This window comes from Simochromis diagramma, unplaced genomic scaffold (assembly GCF_900408965.1).
Source record: "Simochromis diagramma unplaced genomic scaffold, fSimDia1.1 OVJJ01000514.1, whole genome shotgun sequence".
NCBI classification, from domain to species: domain Eukaryota; kingdom Metazoa; phylum Chordata; class Actinopteri; order Cichliformes; family Cichlidae; genus Simochromis; species Simochromis diagramma.
Genome location: NW_024387346.1, coordinates 546,351 through 565,961, shown reverse-complemented (window position 1 = coordinate 565,961; position 19,611 = coordinate 546,351). Strand labels below are relative to the sequence as shown.

The 19,611-nt window shown below is 40.7% G+C and overlaps 3 protein-coding genes across 16 annotated transcripts in view; 1 reads left to right on the top strand and 2 right to left on the bottom strand.

Annotated features, from left to right (window-relative positions):
- The window catches only part of caska (calcium/calmodulin-dependent serine protein kinase a), a 154,128-nt gene that overhangs the window by 85,764 nt on the left and 48,753 nt on the right, over positions 1 to 19,611 (top strand). For all 14 annotated transcript variants that reach the window (XM_040006805.1, XM_040006812.1, XM_040006816.1 and 11 more), the window contains exon 6: positions 17,945 to 18,047. In XM_040006805.1, coding sequence (XP_039862739.1) covers positions 17,945 to 18,047 — 103 coding nt within the window. The remainder of the gene's footprint in view (positions 1 to 17,944; positions 18,048 to 19,611) is intronic.
- On the bottom strand, positions 9,589 to 13,252 carry LOC120718322 (probable G-protein coupled receptor 82). The gene is made up of 4 exons (XM_040006819.1): positions 13,146 to 13,252; positions 11,141 to 11,964; positions 10,874 to 11,008; positions 9,589 to 10,783 (listed from the first exon to the last, which is right to left on the bottom strand). The coding sequence occupies exons 2-4, from the start codon at positions 11,957 to 11,959 to the stop codon at positions 10,541 to 10,543; spliced, it is 1,197 nt and encodes a 398-aa protein (XP_039862753.1). The 5' UTR covers positions 11,960 to 11,964; positions 13,146 to 13,252; the 3' UTR covers positions 9,589 to 10,540.
- On the bottom strand, positions 12,679 to 17,167 carry LOC120718323 (probable G-protein coupled receptor 34). Its single transcript, XM_040006820.1, has 3 exons — positions 16,718 to 17,167; positions 15,786 to 16,335; positions 12,679 to 15,686 (listed from the first exon to the last, which is right to left on the bottom strand). The coding sequence occupies exons 2-3, from the start codon at positions 16,304 to 16,306 to the stop codon at positions 15,125 to 15,127; spliced, it is 1,083 nt and encodes a 360-aa protein (XP_039862754.1). The 5' UTR covers positions 16,307 to 16,335; positions 16,718 to 17,167; the 3' UTR covers positions 12,679 to 15,124.

Sequence of the window (19,611 nt, the reverse complement as noted above, 5' to 3'; positions counted from 1 at the left end):
GCGTGGCGTACACTGGAGAGGCTCAGTGAAACTCCCAGATCTTCCTCAATTTTTAGCTGAATGTCTTGCGCAGTCATCTTGTCATTGCTTTTTGTTATCTCATCAATGGCAGCCAAGATATTGCTGTAAAATATTAATAAGAAACAAGAAAACATTAGACAAACAGAAAAGCAAGTTATTTTCTGCAGGCTACCACTCAGTAATTCAGTCCTTTGATTACTTACCGACTTTCGCGGCAGGGTTGTCTCTCCTTGTAGTGAACCCTTGCAGTTCTCACTGAAACTTTAATGCCCAGGCTGGCGAGATATTGCTTGAAATCGTGTACTTGTCTCATTGCCCTCATGAGATGAGTCTCCTGGGATTCCTCCTTGCTGATTTGTGCCATGTCTGCTGTAGTACAGTATGTTGCGATCGGCAGCTTGGTAAATAACAGGAGCTTATCTGCTCTCATTTATATAGTTCAACTGGGTGGGTTCCAGTAAACTTCTGAAATACCCCATACTTGACCTAACCAATAGGAGTTCATTTACAATCTCCGTTTAGCAGAAAAGTAGTCAATCATGTAGTGTGTATATTGTGGTCCTTAACGTGGATGACAAGGGGAGGTGTTAAAATGGCACGCCCACCAGGTGCAGGCAGAAAGGCACTGAAATGTTAATGATGTCTGGCTTGTTTTAACTGCCAGACAAAGAGCTCAAAAAGCCCCAATCAACTTCAATCAACGACCGACCCTTGACTAGGCATTACTGTCGTTGATGATCCGATATGTATGTGAAAGAAACTGCTGTAACTGACAGAAGCTGCAGTTTCAATGGGTCCCAGGAGCAACAGCAGTGTCTATACACAGTGAGCCAACAGCTAATGGTCGCATGATTACTAACGATACTTATACAGAAATCTTACATGTGAACTAAAATACATGGGCTTGTTTGGTACCAAAAAAAAAAAACTGCCCGACGATGCATTGATGGACATGTTTATTCAGACTCTGGATGTCAACAAGACTGCAACTGCTTTCAAAACATTATTCATGTGTTAAATCTTTGAATCTGACATGTGCCCTCCATAAAATAATTAATAAAGACTAACACTAAATCTAATAAAACTAAACTGAAACAAGAAAGCTCACTCTGGACACTAACTGAAGCTAAACTGAATTTACAGTTAAAAGTCAAAAATGAAATAAAAATAAAAACGAATTATAAAATATTAAACTATAATAACTCTTGAAACTCTTGACACTTGAAACCAAGGACCAGCTGGACATCTAAAGTTGAGCCCTGCAACGAAGCAGTCCAAAATCCATACGGTAACGAAATAGACTGATATGGTTCTGAGCGCTGTTATGACTCTGACACGAATGTATGAAATTGTCCTCATTTTAGTCTTGGACCCTTAAAAGTCTTAGAATTTAGAAGGGCCCTAAAAGTGTTGACTTTTTACCTTTTTTAAATCTGTTTAGAGAACTTTTGAGAAGTTTTTAATCCTGTCACTGAAAAAAATTCTAGCATACAGAAGCATAATGCAACTGTCATTAGAGCCGGGCTATTTTTGGAACAGGCCAGACTCTTATCCACCCTCCAAGCTATACCAGCGAGAAAATCACGATAAACTGACTCAAACCTGCAAGTGATTTAACTTCAGAATCAGAATCAGAATCAGAATGGGGTTTATTGCCAGATGTTGAGGTTTACAACATTAGGAAATTGCTGCGGTGCTTCAGTGCAAACAATAAGAATTAAAGTGCTATGTAGAAAGAAAGATATGTGCAAGAGATATACATGAGAATAAGACTTATGAGTGCTACGTAGAAAGATATATACATGAGTGCAGGTGGTGATCGGTGCCAAACATGAAATGATGCAGTGACACAGCGTAGGGTCATGTGTTAGTGGCGGGGACAGTCATGTGGTTATTGTTCATGTGTCCAACAGCAGAGGGGAAGAAACTGTTCTTATGGCGAGAGGTTCTGGTGCGAATGGACCGGAGCCTCCTGCCTGAGGGGAGCAGGTCAAACTTGCTTATCTTATTGAATATAAGTGTTGAGTTAGCAGCTAAATTGGTAAATTTATATCAAGTTGTCACATTTGCCTGGTTCTTTTTTTAATTCCTAGAACTTCCTCACAGTTCAGTTAACTTCCTGAGGCTGTTTTCATCAGAGTTACAGAGATACATTACATAACTTACAGCATATGGCTAAACCTCTATGCTTGGTCTGGTGAGGGAGTTAACTCAGACCAAACCTGTTAGTCAGTCTGATGATTTAGTTTTATTAAGTCAGGCTTAGTGGACTGCTGGGATCACGAGGGAAGCTTGCCAGCCACACTCCTTTATGGTTAGTAAATGAATAGTAAATATTAAAAAGGCACCTTGTGTTAGAACAGTGAGGTAAAAATGCAGCTTTGACATTGTCCCACAGTAGTATTAAACTTCTGTTATCAGTATCTAACAGTGACTCTGAGCCCCTGTCTCCAGCTCATTAGATGTACTGCTGAGACGTATGCCCTTTACAGGGGACACAAACAAAATAGAGCATACACATGCAGTGCTTCAGCAACAAAACTGTGCTTGTTGAATATGGAACAGTGTGAACGTGCCACAGCTTTCCATGCATAAAAGTCACTGAATTCATCGCAATCCTCTTGTTCATAAATCACCATGATGGCTGTGTATTCATCTTCCCACTTGCTTCACCACAGACCTCCACCAGTGACAGCAGCACAAGCGCGCTTGTATGTCTATTTTTGTGGATCTGTGTGTTTGTCTTTGGCCTCTCTCACTGCTACAGATTGTGTGCATGCAAATGCACCGCAAACAGCAAGGCAGGATGAGTTTATCTGCGTCAGCTTTGAAAGCAGAAGTTGAGAGATGAAGAGAGAAGCCAGCACAAGATTGAAGGTGAACTTTTGTGTTGTGGGACTGTTCATATATCTGGTGTCTGTGCTATACAGCCAGCTGTTCTGAAGTAAAGTCATGCTGAATGTTGAATCTGCAAAGCATATCCGGGCTCTGTGTTGAGCCGTCTGAGGAAACCATAAACACAGCAACACTTTGATGTAAACCTGAGGAAAGAGAGTGTGGTGCCGACACAGACCTATACCTTAGTTTGCAGCAATAGTATTTCTTCATTCTCCAGGTGCGCTAAGGTGAGATCTGCAGTCAGATCTTCTGAATGTAAGGAACAGGAAGTGTTCCCTCTGTAAATTTTATAGTGTCCATGTCTTGCATATAACATTGTGTGTCTGCAAGAAAACATTGCACAAACTTCACGCTTCAAGCCTTCTAGTTAAATTTGTGCTCGTCACGTTAGAGCTGACTCAGCTGTGCGCTGCGGTCAGACTCTGTTTGTGCTTGTCCCTTGTTGAGCTTCTGGTGGTCTGTGATAGGTCAGTTTTTCTTACTGTGTTGTAAGTCTCAAATGTATACCTGTGGGTAATATCTGCAGAAAGAAAGCAGCATGTTGGACAATCTTGAAAGTAAAGATGAGTCTGTTCAGGATACAAAATATAGGAACAGTGAATGTGTCTTTAAATGTTGCTGCGCTATTATCTGCATGTAAGTCTATCCATTAGATTAAATGTAGTCATTCAGTCAACTGTTTAGTACGTAGTCGGCAACACACATCTGACAAAAGCATGTGTAATATCGCTAGACCCACATTAAAGCTGTTTTTACTGAAGCTCTGGCAAAAAGTGATAAAGTATGGTGCTGCACGGAGACACCGAATATCGATATTTTATTAAGTAAATAAAATATTCTGGGAATACTATAAACAACAGCACAAACACCACAATGCTAAGATAGCTTTAGGTGAGCAAACTTCTATTAAATCAGCTCAACTGAAGTGTGTCCAACACTGGATACACTGATTGTGAATGAAGTATTGTGATTAGAGCAGGGCGATATGACCAAAAATATTTATCACGATACACATTTGAAAATTTGTGATAACGATATCCTCAGCATAACCACGTATAATATCCACAAACGTAAAAAAAGGTTATACACACAGAATACGGTAATATTATGTTGAAGCACAGTACGTATCACTCCGCGAGGCTCCTGCCTACGATAGCCGTAATGCTCCGACAGTCCATCAAGCGGTGCGGCTTCGTAGCTTAGCAAAGTCGTACTAAAACATTTGACAGATTTTCGAGCGCCTTGTTCCACATAAAATCGTTTCGAGGTCAGTAAACACAACCAGAATTCAAACATAAGGCACACGGGATTATTAGGGGCACTGTCGATTTTCAGAAGAATCAAAGGATTGGTTTTAAGTGTGCTGTATTTTCCAAAAAACACGGTAATAACGACGGCCCGCTAGCATGCTCTACCAAAAATAGTGCTTTGTTCTGTATCTGAGGGACGAAAGCTAAACCAGTTCCACACCACTGAAGTTGCAGCATTTTTACAAACCAATTCTGGTTCATCTTTTTCATTCAATGATCCACTTTCGCCCTTCTCATTCTCTGTTGCCGCCATGCTTTTTCCTCCATGTGCGTATGAAAACAAAAACACTGCGCATGCGTGTTTTACCCATATTCTATCGTGATATTTCATTTTCTTATCGTTGCCCAACATTATACCGGTATTACCGTGAACGGTATGATATGGCCCAGCCCTTATTGTGATAATCTGATGATATATATTGTTTATTGGGGTTTTCTGGTCATTTGCACCTCGACTCTTAATGCAGCAAAACTAGAGGCAGCGATGGCTGCTACTTTTCAAAGAACAGGTTTGTATTTCCTGCTATGGCATCGTACCATTTATATATTCAAGGCAATCACTAATACTTTAAATGTTTTATTATTCCGATTCTGATTATTATTATTACATTTATACATCTTAAAATCTCAGTGACGCACAGTTTTGTAAATATCTCAGCTTACTGGTTGCTAGTTTCTGCCTGTTTACTGGAAGACAGACTGAGGTGATACAGATCTGTCTGTCACTGTGCTTACATGTTAGACCCTATTCTCGGCTTTATTTGGGGTGGCTTTGAAGCAAATACCACTTTCTACATATGAATGGGGAAGTGTGATTGATAGGAGACTCATTTCCCCACTGACTGCTTGTCAGTGACTTGAATGTCAGCTGTTTTTACAAGGTAAAACGGTCGTTCTCCTCTCGGACCTCTTCGTGGTACACTTGGAGGACTATTAGCAGCGTCGTTAGTGCTGTTTGTGTGATGATGGGTGGAGTGAATGGCTTTTTTAATGGCTTTCAATGGGCCTTGAGGTGTCGACCATGAAACTCAGTCATTGCAGTTTCACAGTTGAGCACAAACGTGCACTGTAATATGCGTGGCACGTGCACTGCTGCTTTTAATGTGTCTGTGTATGATGGCAAAATAACACCTCTGAGTAGCCCAGTGCTTGTCAGGTTTTCTTATGAATTTGCAGCTACATTTGTTTGTTTGTCTAATCTAAACAGAGATGACTTTAGTTTCCCCTACCCCGTGAAACGTGCTGGGAGATCAGTTAAATCAACCAGTCCATATATATGTATAAAAACAACGCTGGTTTCCTTCAACTTCAACAAAGTGGGAATCAGTCCAATATTGTGTAGTCAACCAGGAATAAAATATTTTTCTCTTTCCCCTGTCCCTTCGTCCTCTCACATGTATAGACTCAAATTGAGTAACAGCAGAAATTAAAAATTAGTGCGACAATAAAACGATTGCAGGTTGCTGCTAGTTTGCAAAGTTCACCTTATGTTAAGCCTTACAGCTGATTAAAATGTAAGGAACATTAGGTGTTGTATTAATGGCAGTACATAGGAGCTGCTTCATTTGAACTTTGACTGTTTCATGCAATTCCTGTATGAGGTGCTCATTCGAAAACCTAAAGACTTGCAAAAAAAACCCTAAATAAAACAAACCCCTGCAATCTTTACTACAGCTCGCAACTTTTCAGACATTAGCAGCAGAACACCTCCTGAAGCTGCTGGCAGTAATGCACTTTTGTGTCCGAGTGCATGTTGCATGAGCCCAACAAAAGGCATAAGAAACCACAGTCACAGTCCTCAGCAGCAGCAGAGGAAAACCACAGGAAATAATACAATGTCTGAGGAGACCCACAAACAATGCACACACCCTTGTGTAAACAGAAAGTGTATACAGATGCAAAACACGCAGAGGTCTTTTGTTGATACTCCCTAATGCAAACCTCTAGCGTTTCTAATGAAGCTGAATGATTGGTAGAGTGATGTGAATAACATTGGCAATCAGTGAGCTGCCACGGGTTAATGGGGGTAAGTAAGTGTGACTTCATTTATTTCAGCTCCCCTTCTTGCTAATATATTTCAACTGTTAATTGATAACAAACACAAACGAATACACAGGAAAACGAAAATAACCTCCAGCCATAATATTACACCAGACCACAAGTCGTGACCATCATGTTATGTCATCATGGAATGTGTTTTATTACAGAGGTTGGCTAAAGTTTACAAGTTTACACGTCTGCCATACGACTTCTGTCCCATATAGCCTGCAATAATTGCTCATTTTTTCTAACTATAGTCTGCGAGCCACTACAGCTAATGTGGCTATCATGTAATTGCTACTAGTTAAACGGCTAATGTTAGTGTGTGTGCCTTAAAGGTAATTGAAATGGGAAATCTCTTAAAATTCAATGTTGTGAATGTCCCAAGTATGAGCGACAAAACAGGAATATGTAAGGCTGGGTGGTACTGTTAGTAACGGGCTGAGTGCATCTTTTATGCATGGCAAAAATTCAAAATCTTACCAAGTACATTTGTCTAATTTCTAGTCCAAAAAAATCTTATGACACTTAAAATAAGACACAGTCGGCTACAGAGTAACATTTCAGTGAGATGTTTGAACTTGTTTTAGACAGTGCATCTTGGATATGGAGAATTTTCATTTGTTCCACTGGCACATTTTTTTCACTTACTAAAAGATATTTTTGCTTGAAATAAGTGAAAGAAAAATCTGCCAATTGAGCAAGTGAAAATTCTCCAGATCCAAGATGCACTGTCCTAAAAGTTCATCTATCTCACTGAAATGTTAAGATTTTGAATTTTTGCAGTGTGAAGGCCTTCCTCAACACAACACTTTTAACCTAACAAGAACAAGAATTCCTGTTCATGCTATAGTAAAACCACACTGGGTTGTTTTGCTTTTGTTTTCTGCTACTTCTCTGTCTGTTTCCCCTTATAGAGTTTTAGAGATGTGAAAGACCCCAGTTAGCACTAATGTGTCAAGGAGCCCTTGCCTTTGCAAGCTTAAATAAGATGTGTGAGGTGTCCACCTATAAAGTAGAAGAAAGTATTTAACAATTCAAAAGCGATATCTCAGCAGGTGTAGTCACCAGTTACATGAAAACCTTCACTTATTTTCCAGCTAGCAAAGAGCTCCAAAAATGGCCTGCAGCTGAGCTTAGCACATCTCCACTTGTTATTTTCCTCTTCTTCCAACCACCCCCGACTCACTGTGAATTCCTTCTCTCCTGGCTATGTTTCTTCGGCGTTGATTTATTTACTTATTTATTTTTTTCCTCTGGCCTGTGCCTGTCTGTCTGTGAGTGAGTATTTGGGGGAGAGCACACTGGAGGGTATCTGATACTCTCTGCTGCCTGCTTCAGTCTGAATAGCTACTGCGGCCCCTGGGGGCCAGGGGATACACATCTGCAGGAGCCACACTTCACAGAACATTGTCTTCTTGAAAATTCCCTCAACACACTCTCACACAACGTCAGCACAAACAATAGTGCACACTCTAAACCCTCAGAATCAATGGACACACAAATACTGAAAAAGACTTTTCACACACAGGCATCAAACACTGATCGCTTGTTGTTGCACATGAGGACCTCACTACAGACATTTTCATGCATGCACGAGTGCAACACCATGATGTCACGGCATGTGAATCAGAAAGAGAGAAGAGTGATTTTACCATTTTACCACTATTAAGTAATTTGTATTTGTAATGACTTGTACTTTCAGTTTACACCTGAAAGGATATTTCTTTGTTGCAATGAAATACTATCTACTGTACTACCTTTAAAACCTTTATTTGATTTATCATATACATTTTTTATTATATAATATACCTCAAAAATAAACTAGGAAAAATATCTGAGTCTTTCTGTTTTGACTGTTAAGTCTGTTTTATTTATAGTCAGTAGCACATTTAAACAGCAGAAGCTGACCTGGCCTGTGCTTTAGAGACGGGCACATTTACATTCCAGGTCTCCAAAAAAGCCTTTTTCACAATACATGAAAAGCTTAACAGTGGGTTTTGCTGTATTACCTAATTATTATTAGTTAATTTTTATGGAAAGTGAAAATCACAGTGATCATTAAAATGTGTTCAGAATTAGCAAATTATTATCATAAGTCATGACACGCTGCTCTCCCCTATATAAGCTTTACTTAGTATTAGATCAATTCCAAAGTTTGTGGTATCAAACAGAAATAAGTAAATGGCAAATAGCAAAAGTGCTGTATTTACATAATGTAAACAGTTATTGACGTCAAAGTTAAAGAAACCTGAAACATCAGAATAGATAACAGAGCAGACAAATGAAATGTGTGGAGAGGAATACAGCAGAGGCCTCCAGAAGGACAAAGCAATACAACTGTGGGTAGGAGCTTTAAGGTTTGAGATGAATCTCAGATATAGAAATAGTAGCAACAACAGAAAAATAAGGAGTTGATTCAAAAGTAAAAACCTACTTTTAGCTTCAGTATTTCTCTTATGGATTTTCCTTTAAAAAATAAAAAAAAAAAAAAAAAAAATTGTTTTCATGACCGTAGAACAGTCAGAGGTGTTTGTCAAGAATTTAAAAACTAAGCTGTACTTCGGGTTTAGAAGTGTTGTTTCTAAGCTCTTGACTGACTAATCTTAGATGTTTCTTGGCTTCTTTTTTTGCAGTCAGCCTCAATAAGTTGAGAAAACCATGATTCCTAATGGTCCTCTAAAACACAAAGATTTAAACGTCCAGAATGTTTGAGCAGAAATCTTGCTTAGATGCACCTGGGCTGGTAAACTCCAGGGGCAGACAAGCACAAATCTATTTGTTGTTACCTTAAATGCACATTTAAAAAAGCAACTTCCCTAAACACAAGACATCAAAGTTTTCCCGAAACTGAATTAACACTGAATTGTCAGAGCCTCGCTGTGCGTGCCGAACTGTTGCCTGGTGACTTTTTCTTTTTTATGTCGCAATCAATGCAGTTCCACCGTACACTGATATAGAAGATGGTAGCAGTTTTACCAGGATGCAGAGATATAAGTGTCAGACAATTAAAAATTTCTCGGAGGAAGTCCCACGCTCGCTCAGTCCTCAAGTGAAACCTACACTATTGTCTACCAACTGCAAGGTCGGTGGTTTGATCCCCATGTGGCGACACATGCCGTCCTAGTGTAGGTTTCACTTAAGGATTGAGCGAGCGTGGGACTTCCTCCAAGAAACACATATTTTACCCCTAATGTATTTATCTGAGTGAGTGTGTGAACGTTAGCTATAAATATAAGCACTGTGTCATTGTGTGGTATGTTGAATGGGACTGAGAAAATGCTGTGAGTATATAGAAACAGACAGAGCACAAAGTGATACAGAACATACACATATTTATTGCATGATATAAAAATAACTTTGCAACAGTAGCGAAATGTAAGTAGGACCAGAGTGAATGTGTAGAAGCGGTTACAGAGAGGGAGGGAAAGAATGCAGCTGGAGGCACAGAGTACTTTAACTTCAATATACTGAGACTTCATTTCAAATAAACACAAGTAAGGATATCACGAAGCAAAGGAGTGTAATTCACAGAGCTTCACAAACAACAGTTACACCACAACCAAAGTATCCATATTCAACTGAAAGCTACTTTAGGCTGCTCCATTGTCACAGGTGGTCCAACCAGATAATACAGGAAAATGAAATTTGGAATTTCTTTAGTTTATTCCTCAGGTTCAACTAATGCGTGTGTGTATGTGTGCAGTTCTTTTAAAGTCTTAACTTTTTAAAAAACATTTCTACATTTTAAGTTTTCAGGGACTGACGGTCTGACATGTTCTTGGTGCTCTGTTATCTTAGTGCAGTCCTGCAGTCTCACAGCCGAGCAATGGCTGAAGCACAGCAGGACAGAGCACGTGTGGCCAGTGCTGATATTAAAAGATCACTGCACAGAGGACATTGAGCTTTAACTGTTAACGTTTGGTCAGCGCGTGTCTGATATGCTGATTTCTTTGTGAAGCAATAAGATACTCTCAGACATAACGAGGACATCATTTAAATGAAAACTTGGATTAAAGCTGCACGAGAGAGAAATTTAGACTGTGAATACAGTCCTGGTGTATTTGGTTGAAACTGACCGTGTTACTCAAACTGACCAAGAACTTCTTGCTTTGCTTTGAGTTGTAGTAATGATACAGACTTGTGAAAAGGGAAGTGTTGTGCCACTACCTTTCTCCTACTCACTGCTCGAGTTTTTTCATGAGCTGCTTTGTAAGTAGAAACTTGAGTACGTTTGCTTTCCCATGCAGTCAAAAGATGAGTATTATTAACTATATAACACTTGCATGACTGCACTCCACAGTGCCACAAACTGCGGTTTCCTCCTTCTGCTGTTCGGACTTCGGAGTGGCACTTCCTGTACCTGAGCAGAACACCTGCAGTGTTGTGGAGTTTTTCTGGTTCCACCTTAAAATGTTGAGGGTTTCATTGCGGAATGTCCTGTCCAGCACAAAGTACATGATGGGGTCAGTTGAGCTTCTCAGTGCAGCAAGAAGAAACAGGCAGTTCTTCAGCTAGAGAAGGACAAGAAAACCATCATCATGTCAGATTTCCACATACTGTGGGACATTTTTACTTTCAATCTGTATATGAAAAGCAGTCACCTCGATAATGCCGGAGAATGGGTGGCAGCTGGAAGTTTCTTTGGTGGGGGAACATTGAAGGGGAGTTTCATGGACCAGAGAAAAGAAGATGGGTTTGAAGATATGGTGCGGCAGCAGGCAAACAGAAAGAATGACCTGTGTGGAGTTGGTTTTTTTAAAATTTAATGAAATATGTGAAGTATATTGGAAATTTATTTGGCTCAAGAGGTGGGAATTAAGTGACTAAACAATAACATTATTTTAAAGTATAAAATTACTCATAGCCACCTGGATGACCACAATGTTTCGGAACACCCTCCTCAGCAGTCTCTGGGAGGTTGTGACTGGTGTGTTGCGACGTGATCGCCGGATATGCCTCAGCACCGTGACGTAGGACAGCAGCACCAGCAGGTACATAACAAAGAAGAAGGCTGTAATGACCACAGTGGCAGTTTGAGACAGACTGCCTCCGAGTTCCACAGCAGGGCTGTAGCACACCTTCCCACGTCCTGATTTGTCACTTTTGGTGGTTTGGTTCATAGCCTCGTGCACTGCGTAATAAGCAGTCACTGGCACTATGCTCCCCACTGACATTAGCCACACCGTGATGCACACGACGTTGGCGAAGGACACTTTTTTGAGGCTAGCGAAGAAGGCGTGTGGCAGCAGGGTGGTGCAGGCGCTGGGCCTCGAGGCGTGGGTGTTCTGGATTAGGGACGCAAAGCGGCTGAGGGCCACCCAAGTGAGCATCATTAAGCTTATATAGATGTTAACGTGGAGCACCGGGGTAATGCCGTGCAGGACGAGCTGACACAGGACATCATTCAGACCCCAGACAAAGCCTTCGGCATAGTAGGCTGCGAGGAAGGGCGTGGTGATGGACAACAACACATTGGATATACTCAGGTGGCACAGATACATGTGGATGGGGGAGAAGCTGGAGATGCACCGCAGGAACACCCAGAGAGCGAGTGCATTCCCTGGGAGGGCGGTGAGGAAGAGGAGCGCATAGACGGAGGGAAGGAAATATAACGTTGCAGCAGTCGGGCAGAGGGAGAAGTTACAGGTGGTGGACGAAGTTTTTTCTGATGGAAACGTGCCCTCCATTTGATCTAGAACACAGAAGCTGGCTTTTAAATCTTGTTGACATCAAGGCTTCCTGAACTGTCAAAACATTTTTATTTACTTATTTTTTAGCAAAATCAGACTTGACCATTACTTCAGAATGTCTATGAGGAACTTTGAGTCTATTCAGTGACAAAGCTCCAAAATCAGCAGCTCAGATAGTCAGATGTTATAAATATAGACTTGACCAGAAACCTTTCTTAACCGTACACCGTAACCTGACGTACAACTGAACGTCAGGTGGGCACAGCCCGAACCACTCTGAAGGCTGCAGCACAGGGTTAAAAAGAGTTTAAGGTTTCCAGCTGAGAGCATAACTCAGGCACAGCATGTGTCCGAGTGTGAGAGGTGTGGGATCATGACAGTTCATGATATCTTAGTAACCCACTGCAGGCTAGCATGTTATTGTTTTAGTTTTTTTTTTCTGGGTGAGAAGCTAACCTGTTATGTGTTTTGTGCATGGCTTGTCAGTGCACTGGTGTCTGTGGGTGCAGAACTCCTCAAACCAACATGTACTTTCTTTAGTTGCATAGTTTAACTTACTTAATCTTTGACATTTTGTTACAGTTCTGCTGTGCGTAGATGTAGATGTAGCGAATATTATACAAATTAAAACTAAAACATGCAAATAAATATTGAATAACATTTTTTTTAAATTGTCAGGAGGTTAAACAAACACTCCATTTTCAAAAACTTTGAATTTTCCATCAATTTTTTTTACAGTTCAGGCTTTAAAGGGTTAACCGTCTAACTAAATTTGTCGTCTTATATCAGAGTTGTATGCTTAAAGAATGGGCAATACTGAAGTGTCAGGCTTGTAAAATAGACACATTTTAATGCATGTTTTACAGGGATGACTGGAGAAACTGATATGCTCCTGTGTAAAACACCATAAAGTATTTAAAGAAGTTTATTAAGTAGGTCACAGAGATGACAGTTTCCTGTAGGTTTAACATTTGATCGGTGAGGAGATGATGATGATGCTCTCCAGTCTTAACTTGAATGTCCAGCACTTCTCAGTACAAGTTGTTGGAAAAGGAGCAAAATTGTCAGCAATACTTTTCTTTCTTTCTTTCTTTCAAAGTGATAAAATGTAACATTTAACAAATTAAGTGCACTTGACTAACACAACATTGCACAGAGATGCGTTTGGCTTCATGATACATACCAATAACAGGTCCTCTGAGATGTTTCAATAAAAGGCTGCAGGCATCAGATGACACTGCCCCATGTGAAGTATTCTGAGGGTAGAGTAGAAACGGTGGTTTTAACAGCAGGCATGACACGCTGCTTCTCTGCAGTGTCTTCCTTGTCGAAGTGACGCTTTATTGTAAATGGCAAGTTGTCGGTGGGGTGTGGTATTTTCGTAACTAGAATACTATGTTTTGATCTAGCAGGCTTCCTCATTTCGTTTCAGGGTATGCTTTGTATGACTTGAAAATAAGGAGCAGTTGTGTGTTGCATGTTAAGCGTTCAAATCAGTGATTCAATTTGATATTCACTTTTAAATAAGAATAAATAATTTCTCTCATTCAAATTAGTTTCCATCTTTCTGCTTATTTACTCATCCGTTCATCTTTTCTGCACACAATGTTTGGCTTGGGTTGCAAAAATGTCTAAACACTGTCCCTTTTCTGCCTTGGGGTGGCGCTGTTGTTCTAGATGAGAAGCAGAAAGAGTTGTTTGGTTCTTGAGTCCCTACACACACTTCCCTTCCATAATAAGGGACACGCTGCATGATAAACATTGATTAGCACAGAACTATTTATATCCTACTTTATTTAGAAAAGCACAATTTTGCACATTAACATAAGCTTTATAAAATAAATCACACCAAGATACAGAACAAACTTTGAAAACAGACTTCTGTAAATGTCAGAGCTTTTCTTAATACGTAAAAGGCATTTTGCCCTGTCAGAAGTGGTATTTATCAGTGAAGCCCCATGCTTTCACCTCAGTAGGCGTTTCCCTGTTTGTTTGTTTTTTCTAATGCTGTTATAACTACCATAAAGTTCAGGCTTTGATCGAATCTGCAAAGTTCCCATCACCTTTCCTTCACTTTGTCTTCAGCGTGTTTTGTTAGTGACATATGGCCATCTGCAGGGTCACACACGTTTATATTTAAACAGTATGTGACAAGTGCTTTGATAAATGCAGTGAGGGGAAGAGTATTGACTTGTTATCATGTTTCTATCTGTGTAATTGTGGTTTGTGTCTCTCGTTTATCAGTGCTTATACTAGATTAATGCAGCATATGTGTTCAGTTTCACTCGAGCGGTGTAGTATGAAAACATCAGCTTATGCAAAAAAAAGCATTAAAGTCCAAGTGGTCCTGCCTTTGATGGACTTAAGTATTTTTATTTTTGCTTTTTTACTGTCACATCTGGCAAAGTCAAACACCCCTAGCTACGTGTGTGTGTGTGTGTGTGTGTGTGTGTGTGTGTGTGTGTGTGTGTGTGGTTGCCCCCTACTACTTTGTCCTCCATCTTTGAAACTATTTGGATTCAAACATCAAAACGATGCTGATGATGAAAACTCAAAATGTCTCATGGCACACAAGTACATTCAAGTTTCTCTATAATAAGAAAGGACATATTTTTTAATTTGCAGGATTACTCGTAACATTAAGGATGGATTTACATGAAAAAAGTTTCCAGAGGTGGGTCTCAGGAATTTTGGGGGATTCTTTACCATCGAAGACAACACATCTACAAACCCAGTTACAGACTGGGTACAGAAAACAAAACCCACAGTAACTTGCGGGACCACCAGCTTCAGTGTCCCTTGTCACTGCGTGTCCAAGTTTCTGGTGCAGATAGATATTCCTCTGTCGTTCCAAGTCTTATATATTGAGGCTCAGTGGAAAGAGCCCACTCCCATCATGACACAAATGTTTAATCACAGGACTAATCATAGGCCCTACAGTGTAACAGAGCCAGTACTTTTCCTCTGCATAAAATAATGTGAAGTCATCCTAAACCTTTTCAAAATAAGCCTTAGTTCAAAGGTTTTTCTTAGGTAAGCACCAAGTAAAGGCGCACAGGCAAGAGCAGCAGCTGCCCTGTCACGCTCCTCTTCTTCTGCTGGCTTCTGTCATATTTACATCTTGTTTACGTCAGTAGAGTCATCGCTCTGCTGTGTGGGGATTTATAAACCGCTTTCTATCTTTGCATTACTAATTAGACTGGTGTTTGGGTGTTCTCTGTCAGTCCTCCCATTTCTACAATCCATCTCAGCAGTGGAGCTGCTCCCACTGATGCCTGTAACATCTCTTAAGCAGATCACGTTGTTCACCAAGCGCAGCACCTCCTTCCTCACTGAAGAGGATAACAGGAAGTACATGACAGGGTCCAGGCAGCTGTTGAGGGCAGAAAACAGCAGAGCCACCTCGTTGGTTTTGTCAGCGACACACATCCAGAAACACGAAGTGTCTGTGATCTGCGTTTTTATGTAAAACACTCTGATCACATGATAGGGCACAAAACAGATGCAGAAGAGAAAGAGGATGAAGAAGGACTTCTTGGCCGTTCGAGTGTAGCGAGTGGAGTTGGGCAGATCTGGATTTGCTTGTGATGTCCTCAGCAGCTTGAGTGCGATCTTCCCGTAGGACATCATGAGAGAGATGAAGACTAACCAAAAAAGAACCACCATACACATGTTGATGTAAGCCTTCCACTTTGTATTATCCAGCTTCTTGTAGTGGAAACACCTGGACACAGGAAATACATTTTGTCACACAAGTTGGCCACTGCAGATCTTTGACTTTAACAGTAAGGTAAAAAAAAGAAGATTTAAAGGTTTTACCAACCTGCCCACATGTGGAGAGTCATTCGTTGATGACACCATCACTGAAATGATACAAGTGGACACAATCCAGACGATGGCACACAGGGCGAAGCTGAGCTTTGTGGAGCAGAGTTTGCGCTGCATTCCTACACTTTGGTGGATCTTAAAGTAGCGATCCACACTGATCAGCCCTAACAGAGTGATGCTAATGTACATGTTCATGTAGAAGAGGTTTCCCACTACATTACACATGGTGGGATCCAGATTCCATTTGTCACCTTGGCTGTGATAGAGTATCCTGAATGGCAGACAGACCACCAGCAGCAGGTCTGCCAATGCAATGTTAATGAGAAACACTCGAACAGAGTTCTTCTTGGAGTGGACGCAGAAGAAAACCCACAGAGCCACCAGGTTCCCGACTAGACCCAGGATGAAGATTATTGAGTAGCTCACTGCCAGCAGGACCTGCAGTGTGTCGTCATCTCCACACGGGTCAAGGGTTAAGTTTGTTGTTTGGTTCTTACAGGAGAAGTTTTTTGCCATGGTGTCTTTTTTTCAGGGGATTGACAGTCCTGCAAACAGATGAGGGGCACACATGAAATAATTTGCATTTTGGGAAAGGGCTGTCATACGTACAGGTTTGTGGGTGTGAGCATTAATCTGCCCTGCAAAACACAATCTTACCATCATAACCTCAGGAACTGGAAAACCCTAGAAACATGTGAATAACCTGTTCAGGATTTCTTTGGTATCTTTTGCACATTACCGCAGCCAAGCAGTTTTAAAATGATGTGTATGTGCTCAGTCAGTTTACTTCAAGAGAAGTATATCAAAAGATCAGTAAATGAAATAGCAGTAAAAGGAAACTGCTTACTCTCCTCACAGCTCAGCGCGACTGTGTTGCACACAGTGTAAAAAAAAATAAAAAAAAATGGAACTTTTCAAAACACTCACCTAGTTATTGGAGTTCATTAAAAAAGAAGTATGCGTTCCTTTCTTTGTGTAAAGGGCTGTGTGAACGGTGAGGATCAGTTCCAACCTCACACACATACACACTTACAGGTTTTGCAGTCTTTTTGTCTTCCTCTAAGGTACTCCAGGATATCCCTGTAAGTTGAACATGCAGGAAAAATCCAAATTTGCCGCTCTGAAAAAATGGAAATAGTTCCTTGTGTCATCTCATGTTCGATTTTCTCCTGTAGTCCAACTCGCGTTGAGCAAATACTATCATCGTCACAGAATAGTACTGTGTAGACTCAGCTTCAGTTTTTTCTTTTTTTTTCTTTTTGGCTTCCCTAACTGTCCTATCTCACTTTCAAGATAAGCGCCTGTCCACAGCTGTGCAGTCAGAAATGCTGAAGTGCAGAATGCGGTAATGTTGCACAGAGGAAATTTCATACTGTGGTCAGCCCCCCTCTTTTCTTCCGAGCACCATACAGAAGCAGAGAGAGAGAGAGAGAGAGAGAGAGAGGCCTTCTGATTATACACATGAGGGGAAATACTCACAAGGCATGCGTCACTTGTGTACAGTATGCTTTCCACCTTGGACTCTGGCTATTGGAGGAATCTGCAGAGTGTGGTCAACTGTGGTAATCCCCCCCCCCTTTTTTTCAAAATGGTATTTAATGTCCTCACGTAAGATTTTTAGAAAGAATTTAGAAAGGTCTGAGCAAAACCAGAAATTTTAATACTCCGTTCAACAGCTACCGCACGGTAAAACTGTTTCTGTCAGCTGTTTTTCAGATCCATATCAGTCCACATTAAACCACAAAGTAACACTATATCATAGAAAGGATGCTGCAGATGACCACAAATGTTAATGAAATGAAATGTGAAACTAAATAAGTGTTGCCCATGTGCAAAACTGCTCGACTGAAATGTTGTGGTTGCATTACTTGATGCTTTGAGAAGAAAATACCGATCTGTGTTTTCATGGCGTGTGACGACAGCATGATCAAAAAAGCAAAAGTCAACGTTGTATTTAAAATAACTGGAGTCGTATAAAGACACTACAGCAAACTTCCTACTCTGATCTTCCCACACTCTCAGTTATTTGTGTGTGGCCGTGGTGGGTGGTGGTTTGGGGTGTGTCTGGCTCGTGTAATGTCTGTTATTTATAGGAGAATTTCACTCTTTAATTTGCTAAAATCTCTGTTTCCTTCTCCATTCTCTCATTCCCAGCCTCACTGCGTGTTGCTGGCATCTAAAGAGAACTCGGCTCCAGTGAAGCTGGGCGGGTTCGGAGTGGCGATCCAGCTCGGAGAGTCAGGACTGGTGGCAGGAGGTACAGTAAACACCACAACACAGCGGGATTCTCCCTGCATGCCTTGTCACCATTTGTTTAGGGAGATTTTTATTTTTTCTGACTTGTGGGAAAAGTTCCACTAAGATGGGATCAAAGAGACCGAACACGTCTCTGCTCCATAATTGAACTTATTGTTGAAGACACCATTTAAACACTTGTGACATAAGGGACACAGGGTTTATGACTCTTGTGACATAAAGAAGAACTGAGAAAAACACATAGTTATGACGCATATTGATATAATTTAGAGTGACTTTCCCAGCATATTATATATAAATACTTTACTTGAAATTATAGAATATGATATTCATGATAACTGAGCGTGTACATTCATCAGTACATCATTAATAGGATCTGCCAAAAGTTTACTGGACATATTTTTTGCTTCCAATTTGGCTGACTGGAAACAATTACAAGCTGGAAACCATTTGAATTGTTTATTCAGTGGATTCCAGTTCATAAATGAACAACTTAAAACTACAACAGGCAGAAACCTGTCCTGAGCCCCAATGACCATTCACAGAGACAGTGCACTCCCCTGGGTAAAAGTCATGCCTTTAAGTCATTAAGCTACCACATCTCACTGGTAAAGAAGACTTTGGTTGCAGTGAAATAGTCAGTGAGCAAAAGTGAAATGACCAAGATGCTGTAATATAAGATACAAGATATTTTGGCGCCTCCTTTATGTTCTTGAGCAGAGGATACTCTGGAGCGTTCTTTATATAAGGAAAGGCGATGTTGGCAAGTCAATTCTGTATTACTGTTACTCTTATGCATCGCTAATATGTGGATATTTTTTAAAATCTCAACAGCTGTTAAACCCACAGATGATTTGTAAAGATTATGGAGCTTCATTAGTTGTGTCCTGTGTGAAACACTTTGTAAGGTGGGTTTATCAGAGTGATTTAATGATTATAGTGATTATAACTCTTGGCAGCACGGTGCCACGGTGGTTAGCACTGTTGCCGCACAGCAAGAAGGTCCTGAGTTCAATTCCACCATCAGGCCGGGGTCTTTCTGTGTGGAGGTTGCATGTTCTCCCCGTGTTTGCGTGGGTTCTCTCCGGGTACTCCGGCTTCCTCCCACCGTCCAAAGACATGCAGCTTGTGGGGATAGGTTAATTGGAAAATCCAAATTGCCACTAGGTGTGAATGTGCGAGTGAATGTGAGTGTGAATGGTTGTCTGTCCCTGTGTGTTAGCCCTGCGACAGACTGGCGACCTGTCCAGGGTGTACCCCCCTCTCGCCCTATGACAGCTGGGATAGGCTCCAGCACCCCCCGCGACCCTGAAAAAGGATAAGCGGAAGCGAATGGATGGATGGATGGATGGATGGATAGTGATTATAACTCAATTTATATAGTTTTCTCCTCATTTTGGTGTTATTTAGAATTAATTTCACTTCAGAGATCCTAAATGCTTTAATAAAGGCGAGATTTAAAGTGTTTTCATCTTAATGATGTTAGTTAAAGCACAAAAATATGAGGGGACTGCAGAGTGGGTAATATTTGTTAATATAATAATGATATTTTTAAGTTGTAATGA

What these genes read in the sequence shown, in the direction of transcription:
- LOC120718322 (XM_040006819.1), bottom strand. Translation starts at nt 11,959, where the DNA reads ATGGAGGGCACGTTTCCATCAGAAAAAACTTCGTCCACCACCTGTAAC. An exon ending in GAAACATTGTGGTCATCCAG is followed by an intron (nt 11,009 to 11,140) that starts GTGGCTATGAGT and finishes AACTCCACACAG; the next exon opens with GTCATTCTTTCTGTTTGCCT. An exon ending in CATTCTCCGGCATTATCGAG is followed by an intron (nt 10,784 to 10,873) that starts GTGACTGCTTTT and finishes GTCCTTCTCTAG; the next exon opens with CTGAAGAACTGCCTGTTTCT.
- LOC120718323 (XM_040006820.1), bottom strand. Translation starts at nt 16,306, where the DNA reads ATGGCAAAAAACTTCTCCTGTAAGAACCAAACAACAAACTTAACCCTT. An exon ending in GACTCTCCACATGTGGGCAG is followed by an intron (nt 15,687 to 15,785) that starts GTTGGTAAAACC and finishes TCCTGTGTCCAG; the next exon opens with GTGTTTCCACTACAAGAAGC.